This window comes from Schistocerca serialis, chromosome 9 (assembly GCF_023864345.2).
Source record: "Schistocerca serialis cubense isolate TAMUIC-IGC-003099 chromosome 9, iqSchSeri2.2, whole genome shotgun sequence".
Taxonomy (NCBI): domain Eukaryota; kingdom Metazoa; phylum Arthropoda; class Insecta; order Orthoptera; family Acrididae; genus Schistocerca; species Schistocerca serialis.
Window position 1 is genome coordinate 9,125,975 of NC_064646.1, and position 14,467 is coordinate 9,140,441.

The 14,467-nt window shown below is 38.4% G+C and overlaps 1 protein-coding gene across 2 annotated transcripts in view; it reads right to left on the reverse strand.

Annotated features, from left to right (window-relative positions):
* The window catches only part of LOC126418804 (myelin regulatory factor), a 337,499-nt gene that overhangs the window by 29,641 nt on the left and 293,391 nt on the right, over window positions 1–14,467 (reverse strand). For both annotated transcript variants that reach the window (XM_050085740.1, XM_050085741.1), the window contains exon 20: window positions 5,208–5,382. In XM_050085740.1, the coding sequence (XP_049941697.1) occupies window positions 5,208–5,382 (175 nt within the window). The remainder of the gene's footprint in view (window positions 1–5,207; window positions 5,383–14,467) is intronic.

Sequence of the window (14,467 nt, forward strand, 5' to 3'; positions counted from 1 at the left end):
TTACTTTTTTTAATGTTTTACAGTATTCCTTGTATTTAGCTAAATCATCAGCATTGGAGCTATTCTTGGTCAACAGATACATTTTCCTTTTTGTCTTACAGGAAATCTTTATTCCTTGTGTAATCCATGGTTTTATTATAGACTCCTGTTTAATTTGAGTAACTTTTAGAGGAAAACAGTTTTCAAACATGGTTCTGACATTGTTCATGAATGTGTTATATTTTTCATTCATGTCATGAGCACTATAAACATCTTTCCAGTTCATATCTTTGAGCAGTTTTCTAAAACACTCAATTTTTGGTTGATTGACTACTCTCCTGTACTCAGATTTAGCAGTCTTGATAATCTGCTTAGAATTTACATCTAAAACAAGGAGCTGCATGTCATGATCTGATAGTCCATTTATAACAGGTTTTATGATATGATTTTGTTCCTTTGATTTGTCTATAAAAAAGTTATCAATGGCTATCCTTGAGGATTTAGTGATCCTAGTTGGAAAGTTTACAGTGTGAGTTAGATTGAAAGACAACATTACTAACTGCAGTGAATGTTTACTGGAAGATTGCATTAGAAAATCTGTATTAAAGTCACCAGCAATCAAAATTTCTTTGTTTCTTCCTGTTAAATAACCCAAAAGAGCTTCTAGATGATCTAAGAATAGATTATAATTTCCTGCAGGTGCTCAGTAAATATTTATTATTATATAAGGATCTGTTATGGAACTCTACTTCTGTTGCACATGCTTCTAGATGCTGCTCTAAACAAAATTTATTAATGTCAATGTTCTTGAATTTATGGCAGTTTTTGATAAATGTGGCAACTCCTCCTCCATCCATATCTTCTTTGCAGAAGTAGGAAGCTAGCTTAAATCCTGAAATGTCTAACATATCTATATCAGTGGTCACTTGATGTTCAGAGAGGCGGATTATGTCAATTTGGTTAGATGAATTCATTTCATCGATACAAATGAGTAGTTCATCAACTTTATTTCTAAGTCCCGGAATGTTCTGGTGTAATAAAGATAACTGATACTCCATACTAATGGGATTGTAACTGCTTTGGCGAAGATGAACTGGCAGTTTCTGATTACTTTCTGTTAAACACTGTTTAAATGGAGGCTGTATGATAAAATCTGACTCCTGTTCATCTGTTTTCTCAAACTGAGTATGTCTGCCAATCTCTCTTAAAACTCGTTTTCTTTCCCCCTTCCCTATCCTAAAAAAGGCATCCCTCTGACACTTGTGACCACTGGTATTTTACCACTTGTGCCAGTGTCCCCCCTTAAGTTTTCTGCAATCAACCCAGACAGTTTTCCCTTCTCTTTCCTATTGAGGTGAAGGCCATGCCTAGTGTAGTCCCACCTATCGATAGCATCCACAGGAATCAAACCAATATAGGACCCTATATCCATCCTAAGCAGCCACTCCAACTCCAAGTTCACCCTCCCTACGGAAGAGTTCAAATGAGGCCGATCATAGCGTCTCAACACAGACACAAATCCCACACTCGTATGCTTCGTTGCTGACGCTATCTTCACCAGGTCACTCTCTATGGAATATTCAGAGTCTCTGCCAATGCTATTTCCCAGACCACCCACTATAACCACGGCATCCTCCTTTGTGAAATCCTTGCATAAAGCACCTACATCCTCTGTTACCCGACCCAGATCTGCATTAGGCTTGAAAAAGTTTGTGACCTGGTACTCTGGACCTAGATTTTCCTGCAGTAGTTGGCCAACACCTCTAACATGGGAACTACCTAATAACAGAACTTTCTTTCTCTTCACAAATTTCCCTACCTTTTTCAAGTCCTTGAAAGCTTGTTGTGCCCTTTCTACAGCTTCAGCTACATGAGGCTCATCCGATTCTGACTGAGGTAACAGGTCAAATCTATTTTCAAGATTTATGACAAAGCTGTCTGATGCTCTCCTTTGCCTGTTCCCCCTATTACCTGTTGCCACTTCCCACCTCTGTTCACCCTTCTCCCTCTTTAACCTGTCCAGATCCTCCCTTGCCTTGTCTAGGTCAGCTTGAAGAGCTGCAATTTTCCCTTCCTGTTCCAGTATTTTCCTATCTCTACTACAGATCCTACAATACCACTGGTGAGCCTCATTTATGTCCCCATTTCCCACGCCACTACATTCGCCCCAATGAAAGAAACTACAGCACCCATCACACCATACCCCGGAACTAACGATTCTACGGCATGTCACACACTTCTCACTCATGGTAAAAACAGAAATCGTATAAGCTGATTTAAGTAGTGACTAAAACGTAAACAAAGGACCCTAGAAACTATTCAGGCAGATATAAATAAACTGAAAGAGTACTGAATAAAAAAACTGGTGATTACATATAACTCACTGTTTACTTACGATACGCGCGCGTGAAATTAAGCCTAAAATCCGTGCTATATGCGCGAGAAAGAAAATAAACTTCTTACCCCGTTTAATCTTCTTTAACACTTCACTAACACTTCCACTAATGTAACAACACTTATATTATATTTATACCAACTGGAAACGTTTATCTATAAGTTTAATTCACTGCTTACTTACGATTCGCGTGCGTGAAATTAGGCCTAGGATTCGTGCTACAGGCGCGAGAAGAAAAATACGCTTCTTACCCCGTTTAATCTTATTTTATACTTCACTAACACTTCCACTAATTCAACAACACTTATATTATATTTATAACACCTGTACACATTTAAAAATAGCTTAATAACAACGCTTTTTATAATTATTTAGTGCAGCAAATACTCGAAGACTCCGCGTCGCGTCGCGTAGGCTTAAACTATTTAACCTGTAACTGGAAGACTTGCCTTTCTTAAGTGATTTGACTTGTTTCGCAACACCTAAGATATCTACTTTTATGTCACTCATGCTAACAGCTGTTCTGGTTTAAAATTCTGGAATATTTACTTCATCTTCTTTTGTGAAGGAATTACAGAAAACTGTATTTAGTAACTCTGCTTTAGTGGCACCATCATCGGTAATATTTCCATCGCTCTCACACAGTGACAGTATTGACTGTTTTTTGCCACTGGTGTACTTTACATACGACCAGAATCTCTTTGGATTTTCTACCATATTTTGAGACAATATTTCATTGTGGAAACTATTAAAAGCATCTCACATTGACATCCACACTAAATTTCGAGCTTCTGTGAAACTTGGCCAGTCTTGGGGATTTTGCGTTCTTCCGAATTTGGCGTGCTTTTTTCATTGCTTCTGCAACAGTGTTCTGACTTGTTTTGTGTACCATGGTGGATCAGTCCTGTCTCTTATGTTCAATGATCCTGAAAAATTGTATTGTGAGTTGCAGTCACTGTTTCATCAGTGGCAATGGTGACAGGCCTTCTGCTCCCTGGCACATCTTCCACACTTGTTCTTCCACGTTTGAAGTTGGACATCCAGTTTTTCACTGTTGTATAAGATGGAGCATTCTCCTTAAATGTATCCCACATGTCCTCTGCAATTTCCTTGGGTGTCATTCCCTTCAAATGAAGATATTCAGTCACAGCATGGTTCTTAATTCTGTCGATATTCACGATTTTGCTTACACTATGGTATACATTGCACCCTAGTGGCAAAACTAATGAAGCTGAAGCCACAAAATTTGGCTTGATATCCACAAAGGGTCACCAGAAAAGCAGGTGCAAGACATTACAGTAACTATATCAGGCTAGAAACTTTTCGACCATCCCTTGTACTGCATCTATTTGATTGACTTCATCCACAGTTTTCAGTATATCATGCGAGGAAAGTGCAGTTTGGGTTTCACATTATCCATGTCTTCAGAATCCAGGCTGGTTGGCTTGTTGAAGGTCATTCTATTAAAGATAACCCATTATGGCTGAGCTCAGAATATGTTCTAAAATTCTACAACAAATGGATGTCAAGGATATTGGATAGAAGTTCTGGGGATCACTTCTGCTAGCCTACTTGCAGATGGATTTGACCTATTCTTTCTTCCAACTACTGGGCACTGTTTCGTGTTTGAGGGATCCATCACAAATTAAAATTACAAGAGGAGTTAATTAGCTGCATATTCAGTATAGAATCTGAAAGGGATTCCATTGCACCCAGAAGCTTCATTCCATTTTAAAGATTTCGACCATTTTACAATGACACTGACACTCATGTCTACTTCAGTCATCTTCTCAGTCATATGAGAATTACATTGGAGCAATACTCCTGAGTTTTCCTTTGTGAAGTAACATTTTGAATTGGAGTTATGGTTCACTGTTAAGCACTGTGACAGCTTAAATTTGGGGAAAAAAATGCATAAGTATAATGAAAGAAGAGAGGAAACTAGATGTTAAAAATTATAGAGAACCCAGGCTGAACTGAACCACATTAAATACAAACAGTGGTTGAGAAGGGAAATGATGTCTGAAATAAAGAGAATATGAAAGTCCAGCTGCCAACAGCAAGAAAAGCATTTCTGGAAAAGAGAATTTTGTGAGGATTGAAAAATGAATCTAAAAATTAGGATGTCTTTTAGCCTTGTACAGATGTGAAACATGGGTAATAAGCAGTTCAGACAAGAAGAGAACTGAGACTTTTGAAAAGTTGCACTGCAGAAGAACTCATATAATTACATGGGTAGACTGAACAATTAATGAGTAGACACTGAATTGAATTGGGGATACAGGAAATTTATGCCACAATTTTGCTGAAATAAGGGATTGAGTGATAGAACACAACCTGAGGAATCAAGTAATTGCCAGCTTGGTAATGGACAGAAGTTAGAAGGGAGGGGAGGGGGCAGAAATTTCAGAAGGAGACCAAGGCTTGAATACAGTATGCAGGTTGAAGGGGGATGTAGGTTAATCTAGTAGTTATACAGAGAAGAGGCTTGCACAGGATACACTACCGCAGAGAGTTGCATTAAACCGGTTTTCGGACTAAGACCACAACAACAAAAGGTGCCTGGGATATGGTCCTTGATCGGTTACTGGTAGTATACAATCCTACACATGCTTAGAGTTTGAATACATTCAACCTATTATTTCTGAGTGTGGCAGTTTTCACAAATATTACACTGCTGCTGCTATTACTGTTTCTTATGCAGACTTTAATCTGAACTTATATAAATAATGGAACTTTCTTTACTCAAAAACTTATTGCATAATTATACTAATTTAGTAATTGTACTGACCACACTTGCATGATCTAAAGGTGTAAATAAAGGAATACTTACTGAAAACGTAGCTCAATGTAGTTATCAGTCAAATATTTACTCAGTGGTATTATGTAAGTGTGGTTCCATGCTCTCAAATCATTTGAAAACAGGTCAGCATTTTCATAAAGGAACGCTGGTGTCAATGTCTGATTGAAATTGGTTCCCACTAAGCTTATTGTGGGCTGCTCAGTCTCTGAAATTGAAAAGTCAAAGTTTCATTGATGCAGGGAACAATTAAACATTAGACATGAAGTAAAATGATGTGAATTATATGAAGAATTATACGGTCCAGTCACATTAACATGACCTTCACTTATTTTTGATGTCAATGTGCAATAACCACTCACAGTCAGCAGTTGGCAGCACTAACAATGGAGGATACATAAAGCACGTCGAGGGGGGACAGAAACTGTCCAGCCATTGTCATAACAGAGCGATTTATCTGATATCACTGGCTTTTGGGTCCAGGGTGGATGCATTTCCAAAATGGCTAAGTTTGTAAACTTTTGGCATGCCGCTGTGGTTAAAGTATACTGCATATCGTCGCTAGGCAATGAAAACCTCGTAACTCCATCTGACAAAGAAATCGAAGTAACTCCATTACCAAATGTAGCCAATTATGCCACATACCCTGTTGAAACCTTCCTTCTTCGAGTTGTACGGTGTCGCCATCTAGTGGCAATAATGAAAAACTCACATCTCCAGTGATATGTAGTTTGTGCCGTAAACCTCGTATCTCCGGTAAACGCCATTGTTAGTGTGAAGGGCGAACACATGCTCCAAGATTAAAATGTTTTTTGATGTGATACTAACCTTTTTGACTGACAGACCCAACACTGCTTTATTGCTACAGGTACGTGTTAGTATTTCTAGGTAAAGAAATGTATTGTATTTTAATATACAGAATTAATAATGACTTCCTTAAATACAATGTTGATTTATGAGTTTTTCATCACGCGTAAAGCAGACTGCACTTGGTAGAACTTAACAGAATCCTATACATTCTACAAATGGTTCAAATGGCTCTGAGCACTATGGGACTTAACTTCTGAGGTCATCAGTCCCCTAGAACTTAGAACTACTTAAACCTAACTAACCTGAGGACATCACACACATCCATGCCCGAGGCAGGATTCGAACCTGCGACCGTAGCGGTAGCGTGGTTCCAGACTGTAGCGCCTAGAACCGCACGGCCACCCTGGCCGGCTATACGTTCTACAGTAACTAGTTTGTTTTCAGCTATGGGTAAAAAGAGTAAATTCACTCTTCACCTTGTGAAACAAGCCAACAACGGATCATATTGTATAAAATCACCGGGAGAAGATTCTAGTCAGGTTCCTCCTTGTCCTCCACCAAAAGAAAGAGTATACCTACAAAATGAAGGTAAACCATAGTTTTTATTGCTGTAACTTCAAGTAAGATCCTTGTTTGAAAGTTGAGGTGATTAAATTATTTAAATAACATTGATGACGTTATTGTTTACACTATAGATAATGTGGAAAAATAAGCTAATACAAAGGCGAATTCCACTTCTGAGTTTGAAAGTCTTTTCGAACACAGCTGCGAGGATGATATCTCCAGTAGCAGTAGTGATGTGTTTGATCCGGATAAAAACAAAAATGACCATAGAAGTAACAACAGCACGGAAGACAATGACGACGAAGTTGATGTGGCAGTAAAAAGTACTAAGCAGCGCCGTAAAAGGAAAAGCAATCAATCACTTCAAAGTTTGCAGAAAGAAAAATGTATGAGGGGACAGGATTATATAGTAATGCAAAAAGATGAGTCTGGCAAAAAGAGACCAACAATGAGCAGAAGTAGGAGGGAAATGAAATCACGATGTACTTGTAAACATTCTTCCTTAAATTGGAACAGGAATTTCAAGGATATTACAGAAGAGCAGAGACAGCTAATAATTAATCATTTTTGGCAGGATATGTCTTCGGGTGAAGCCATGTCTACCACGTTCCAGTTAAAAGACTCAGAAATAATTCAGAATCTAATAAATCTCACTGTTCTAACACACTATATTACAATGTTGTAATAAAAGGACAGAGAAAAACTGTCTGCAAGACTATGTTTCTGAATACTTTGTGCTTAGGTGAATGGAGTGTCAAAACATGGGCATCTAGTGCATCAAGAAGAACACTTGCAGAATGGCCTCAAATGCAGGAGAGACCAACGAAAGTTTCAGGTGGACAACAAACAGCGTCAGATTTTTTTGCAGTGTTGCCGAAACTTGAATCGCATTACTGCTGTCGTTCTTCCACAAAACTCTACTTGGAACCTAACTGTCAGAGTAAGTAAGAACTACATTTTGCAAGAAAAGAGGACAAATCCCAGCTGCTTACAAACAGTATGCAATGAAAATAATCTTAACTTATTTTCCCCTAAAAAGAACCAGTGCGATCTTTGTTGTTCTCACCAGACAGGCAATCTCTCAGACAATGAATACTCTTTGCATATGGCCTGAAAAACTGAGGCAAGGGAAGCGAAAAATAGTGATAAATTAGGATCAGCTAGAGTGTTTTCTATGGACCTTCAAGCACTTCTGCTTTCTCCAAGACTAAAAGCATCTGCACTGTACTATAAAAGCAAACTGAAGGTCCACAACTTTACCATCCATAATTTAAAACGTAAGAATGGTTATTGTTACCTTTGTCATGAGAGTGAAGGTGGACTAACAGCTTCGGAATTTGCCAATATACTCATGCATTTTATAGAAACATAAGTCCAAAATGACTCAGAAGCTACACACTGACTCACATTTGAAATGAGAGAACATGTCCATGCCTAAAAAAAATGCAGCCGTAAAATAAACTTGTTTACAGTCACCTATGACTGTGATTGTGATAGTAGCAGCAATAGTAACAATAATAAATGTTAATAAACTGCACAACTGTTTACAGTAATAAAAGTTTAATCAAAGCTACCAACATCATTTATATGTTTTTTAAACACTGTAATTTATTAACATTCAGAGTCCAATATTTTGATCAATGTGAAATTATTCATTTCACTTTATATCTGTAATAATGTATCCTTACAGATGTTTCATAATACACAAATAATGCAAAGTTTAAGCGAGTATTTTTTAAAACAAATTAAACATTCATTCATTTCAATTTTTAACCACGCACTCGTTACATGCCTCTTATCTCCATCACTACCAGAAAAATAACTGTGAAAACCTCGGAACTCCAAAAACAGGCAGACAATTTGAAGTGCATAATAAAGTCTTATGTACCAATGATCGGATCCATATTGTGTAGCAGAACCACTACATTTGACTAATCAGGTCCCCATGTGATTTCAGTAATTAGTTTTTTGTTTCTCCTGTAAAATTTTACCAATTTGAGTTACGAGGTTTTCATTGCCTAGCGACGATATGGCAAAATAGTGCTATCCCATATCAGCGGTGAGGCAACTCTGGTACACCATGGGCCATAAATGACAAGCGAATGATGGCTGCAGAGATGTGTATGAGCAAACAGATGTGCAACTGTTGAGCAACTGAGCACCCAGATAAACAAAGGGACTACCAACAGTGTTTCCTCAGTGGCCATTCAGTGAACATTGCTGCATATTGGCCTCCACAGCAGACACTTGGTTGAAGCACCCAGGTTGGCAACTGTTCATCAGTGACAAATGCTGGAATTTGCACATCAGTACTGCAACTGGACATCCACTGAGTGGCAACAGGTGGCCTTTTCAGATGAATCATGTTTTATTCTCCATCGGACAGATGGTCGTTGGTGTGTTGTGCATAAAACATATGAAAGCAAGCAGCCTGTAACAATCGTCAGAAGGGTCCAGGCTGGAGAAGGGAGCATTATGGTCCGGGCTTTCCCTGCTTGTCATTCTGGATAGCACAATGAAACTGCACAAGTATGCACCTCTCCTTGAGGACCATGTCCACCTCTACATGTTGTTTGTTTTCTCCTTGGCATGATGGCATCTACCAGCAGGACAGTACAGTCTGACACACAGGTCACAGTGTACATGCGTGTTTCACAGAGCAGCAGGATGAGTTTACCATACTCCCTGGCCACCAAGCTCTCCTGACTGAAAACCAGACATGAATCTGTGGGACCATCTCAGTCAGGCTGTACACACCATGGGTCCTCAACAGAGAAACCTAGCACAGCTGGCCACAGCACTGTAGTCAGAACAGTTTCACATGTCTGTCAGTACCTTCCAGGACCTCACCGACTTTCTTCCTGCACATCTTGTAGTGGTCAGTGCTACAAAAGGTGGTTATTCCAGCTTTTGCCGGGTGGTCATATTAATGTGACTGGAAAGTGTATTTCCCTTTCTGCTGTCATTGCACTCGTAACTCACTGGATGCATTTTGGCAGCAATGTGCAACTGTATTTTCCCTTCTATATGTAATCGTTACCAGTATTATAGACATTTTCTTTTGTAAGTGTTAAGTATCCACTACACACATACTTTAACACCATAGCCAGCCTCTAGTAGTTCTCATTTCCAGCATGTTCCCTCATTACCATCCCATTCTCCCTCTCACTAGTTTCATGCTTCCTTCCATCCCTTACCTTAGTATATCGCATCACACTTCTCAAGAGTATATTGCCTGACTAAAGCCCAATAAATGGAACAGGAGTGAATCCCAAAATCCCAATTGTTATTCCTATGCTCTTGTACATTCCAGCAGCAGAATTATTTTATGAATGCATTTTATTTAACCTCCCCCCCCCCCCCCAACTGCTGTGCACATGTTAAGATGCAGCACTACATGGTGGGCATTGAGTGCTAAAGATGTGTATAGCTGTGGTACTGTCCCAGTACCTGTCATTTGTGGACTCTTCAGTAGGAGTATTTGTGGGCTTTTGCTACTGGGGCCCTCATGTTGATGTTCTTGACATTTCTTTATGTTTTTATCTGTTCTTTAGTACTGGCATTAGAATATTTGTTATCATCATTCTTGTCTACACAAATGGCATATATTTTAGTTTTGTTATGAAAATGGCACAACCTTTAGTCTTACAGTGTAGATGCAGCCAGTAGGTGTATGAAGTAGGAAATAGTAATCTTTCAGGATATTCCAACTATTAGGGTGAATGTTTAGAGTAAATGAAACAAATAATTTTTTCTGTAGACAATTTCCAATATGCAAGTATTATTAGTGATTTCTCAGTCATCAAGACGGAAAGATACATGATACGACAAACTTTAATGTTTCTTCTCATAAAATTAAAGGTAAATGATCATTGATTTGGAGATGTAATTTTGGACATCCTATTTTTTAATGGAATTACGTTTTGATTATATTACTCTTAAGAATGCTTCATTTAAGTGACAAGTCCATTGGTACCAGAGCAAAAAGTTCATACATATCTAGAATCACTGCCAGTAAAGTTCACAGCGCATCCTCCAGTGAATATTATCCACATTAAATATTTTTCATTGATGAAAGCCACTTGTTTGTGAAAAGCATTACCTTTTAAACAATTTATTCTATCCAAAAAACTATATATTTTTATTAGTGATTTGTACTGAAGCTCAGACATGGCCCTCTAGCTTCACAATGATGAAGCGAATGCATGTAGTAGTGGGTGCAACTTAGCAAACTACAGGAGAAATGGGATTGAAAAGAAATCAACTTTATAAAGATTTATATGTTGCTTGTTCATCAACACATGGAACATAAGAGAAGTATGAATGTTAACTACCTGTAGGCCCATAGATGTACTTGAGATTGAAAACACTGCCAAAAAGGATGGTTGGGGAAAATCCCATGAATTTTAATTTATCATACTTTTCACTCACTGGCAAAATAGTAGGGTTTCATCTAATTACGATAAAAGAACTTGGAGAAACTGAAGCTAGATCAGAGGAAGGGCAACATTGGCGGACACTCTAATAACAAGAATCCTCTAATATTAAACCTCTGATTGCTGTGTGTGAGTTAACTTGTCATGGTCTGCTGCTCCTCAGGTGCTAAGGACATGTTTAAACACAACCATACACAAAGCTTACACAATGCATTTTTACCTCTTAAAAACTCTACAAAATTTCATGCAATGCTGCTATGCTGAATAATGAAGAGAAATTCAGTCCTTTATCAAGCAAAGAGATCTCACTTTAAGATATGCAAAAATCAAGTATTTTCACTGAACAGTTTACTTAAAATCAGATGATAAGTATCTCATAGCATCCAAAATGCCTTCTCTCAGCACAAGTAGCAGCATTAGTCAAGGAGTACAGCCACAACAAAGCTATGCTCAGCACGGAATGCAGAAAGCACATCTGTAGCAGTCAAACAGTTAACTGGGATATATTTTTCAATTGTTTCTGTAAGGAAACACAAGAAAATTGTGCTAATGCATTGGTGAGCAGTTTGCTCAAAACAGAAAATATGCCGAGAAAGTAGATACCACTGCAAAACATACAGCATATCGTAATATGCTATTCTCTGTTTTATGGACTACCATATAAAGAAAAATTGGTAATCTTTATCAACTGTACAGGATTGGTGGCATTGGTGATATGCCTCAAACCAGTTATTAAAACAACAAGAGCATGTACACTGATGAGACTAAACATTATGACCACCTCTTTAATGGCATGTTCATCTACCTTTGGAATACAACACTGTAGCAATTCTATGTCACATATATTCAACAAATCCTTTGGTAAGTTTTTGGAAGTAAGTGTAACCAGATTTCTATGCACAGGTAACACAATTCCCACAAATTACAGGTCAGTGGTTTGTGAGCATGAAGCTGACACCCAGTAGTGTCCCAGATGTTTTCTGTCAGGTTCACATCAAGAAAATTTGTTAGCCAAATATCATGCTCATTGACCCACTACAGCATGATCCTAGCCTTGGGTAGTTATCCTGCTGGAAGGTGCAATATTAATTGGGAAATGCATCAAACATGAAGGGATGTCAGTGGTCTGCAATAATATTCATGTAGTCCAAAGCTGTGACCATACCTTTGATTACCATCACTGATTTCATGAAAGCCCAAATGAAAGTCCTCTATAGTACAATACTGTCCATACTTTCTTATGACTGTAGAAAGCCTCCCATTTTCATGTTCTGTGGTGAAGTGTGGATGTCCAACATCTTATTGTCTACATGTGATTACATTGTCCTTCAACAGCTTATCACAGATGCTCACAACAGCAGCATATGAACAGTTGACAATCTTTGCCTTTTCCGAGGTGCTCTTTTCCAGATGTCAAGCCATAACACTCCATCCTTTGTAAAAGTTGCTTATGTTGGTGGATTTCCCCATTCATGTGCTGTAGCATCACTAGAATGATTGCTGTTCATCTTTGTTCTGCTTATATATTTTCCTTGACTCATGTTCCAAAAATATCATCTGGTGGTTTTCAGTGTCACAATGGGCAGTGGTCATAATGTCTTGGCTCATCAGTATATACAAAACAAAACCAATATACAAATTGACTTCTAAACTTTGCAATGGCTGTTGTGAAGTCATTGACAAAAAGAAAAAATGGCAAATACATGAATTTTGTGTAAACAGTATTTAAGCACTTAAGAGTTCCTCAGTTTTAACCTTGTATCCTGATGGATTACTGCACTGGCAAACTCACAGACCACACATTGCATGCAATACAGCATCAGCTAAACAAAATTTACAAGTAACAGTCTATTTCTGATATGGAATGTGTATTCAAACACATTAACATTTTTTCACTTTGATGGAATTTCTTGAACTTCTCAGAACTGGACTGACACAGGGCTATTTGGCTCTGAATGCTGTCTCTAGGAGTTATTGAGTTAGTAAACCAAAACGAAAGGTAGTACATTTTACATTATATAGTGCTTATTTCAGGAATCATGTAAACATACAAAAATTAAGCATTCAAAAATAATTGGCAAAGGGTGGGGTGCCTGTTTGTGTGACTCAGCTGCTGTCATCCCTCTATCTCCGATACACAAGATGTTATTAAAATTTTTTGAAAACCTTTGATACTCAACTAAACAGGATGACAAAATCTGTGCCGTTGTTAAACTGTTTACATAGTGTAAGATAATGAGACAAAAATGCTGGGAAATATTTATATTCAGCACGTAAAATTCTTAATACTGCCAACAAACATATATAAAAGTACAAGACATTATCCTGGCTTTCAGAACTTTTAGTTTCTTCCTCAGGGTGGGTGGTTGGGGGAGAAGGAGAAGAGAGGTAGAAGGTCACTATCCCACCCCCCTCCATACACTCTTTTTTTGCCATCTGTCTCATTCAGGTCGGTCCCCTTCATCCTGGGGTATCAGCGACCTGTCCTTTCTTCTACATCTACATTGATACTCCGCAAGCCACCCAACGGTGTGTGGCGGAGGGCACTTTACGTGCCACTGTCATTACCTCCCTTTCCTGTTCCAGTCGCGTATGGTTCGCGGGAAGAACGACTGTCTGAAAGCCTCCGTGCGCGCTCTAATCTCTCTAATTTTACATTCGTGATCTCCTCTGGAGGTATAAGTAGGGGGAAGCAATATATTCGATACCTCATCCAGAAACGCACCCTCTCGAAACCTGGCGAGCAAGCTACACCGCGATGCAGAGCGCCTCTCTTGCAGAGTCTGCCACTTGAGTTTATTAAACATCTCCGTAACGCTATCACGGTTACCAAATAACCCGGTGACAAAACGCGCCGCTCTTCTTTGGATCTTCTCTATCTCCTCCGTCAGCCCGACCTGGTACGGATCCCACACTGATGAGCAATACTCAAGTATAGGTCGAACGAGTGTTTTGTAAGCCACCTCCTTTGTTGATGGACTTTTCAACCTTCCCTAGGAAGGAACTGATAGTTCCAAAAGTTAGCGTGATTTCTTGTATTCTTTTATTTTAATTGGTGGTACTAAGACTTTCACCTACTGAAGGAAAGTACTGATCAGAATTCTGTCTCATAAATTTATAGTTTTCTCAAGTGAATTTTCTGTATGTTTACATACAGTAGCACACATATCACAGATAATTAATGTGTGCTCCTCCTCTGATGAAATATTCTGTCTGCTACATTCCATGGAAAAAATCACACACAAAGCTGTGGAACAGCTCTCATTTAAAAACACTGGAAAACAAAAGTTATTCCTGTGGATAACAATGAGTGCCAATGTGACAGAGTGATAGCACAAAACATCTGTATACCTCAATTGCTGTACAAATTAATAGGATGTTATTGCATAGCTTATTGGATAATTTGATAATGAAGTTAAGTTCAAAACTAGTCATCAAGTAATAAAGGAAATTAATATTGCAACTTTGATGGTTCTCTGTGTT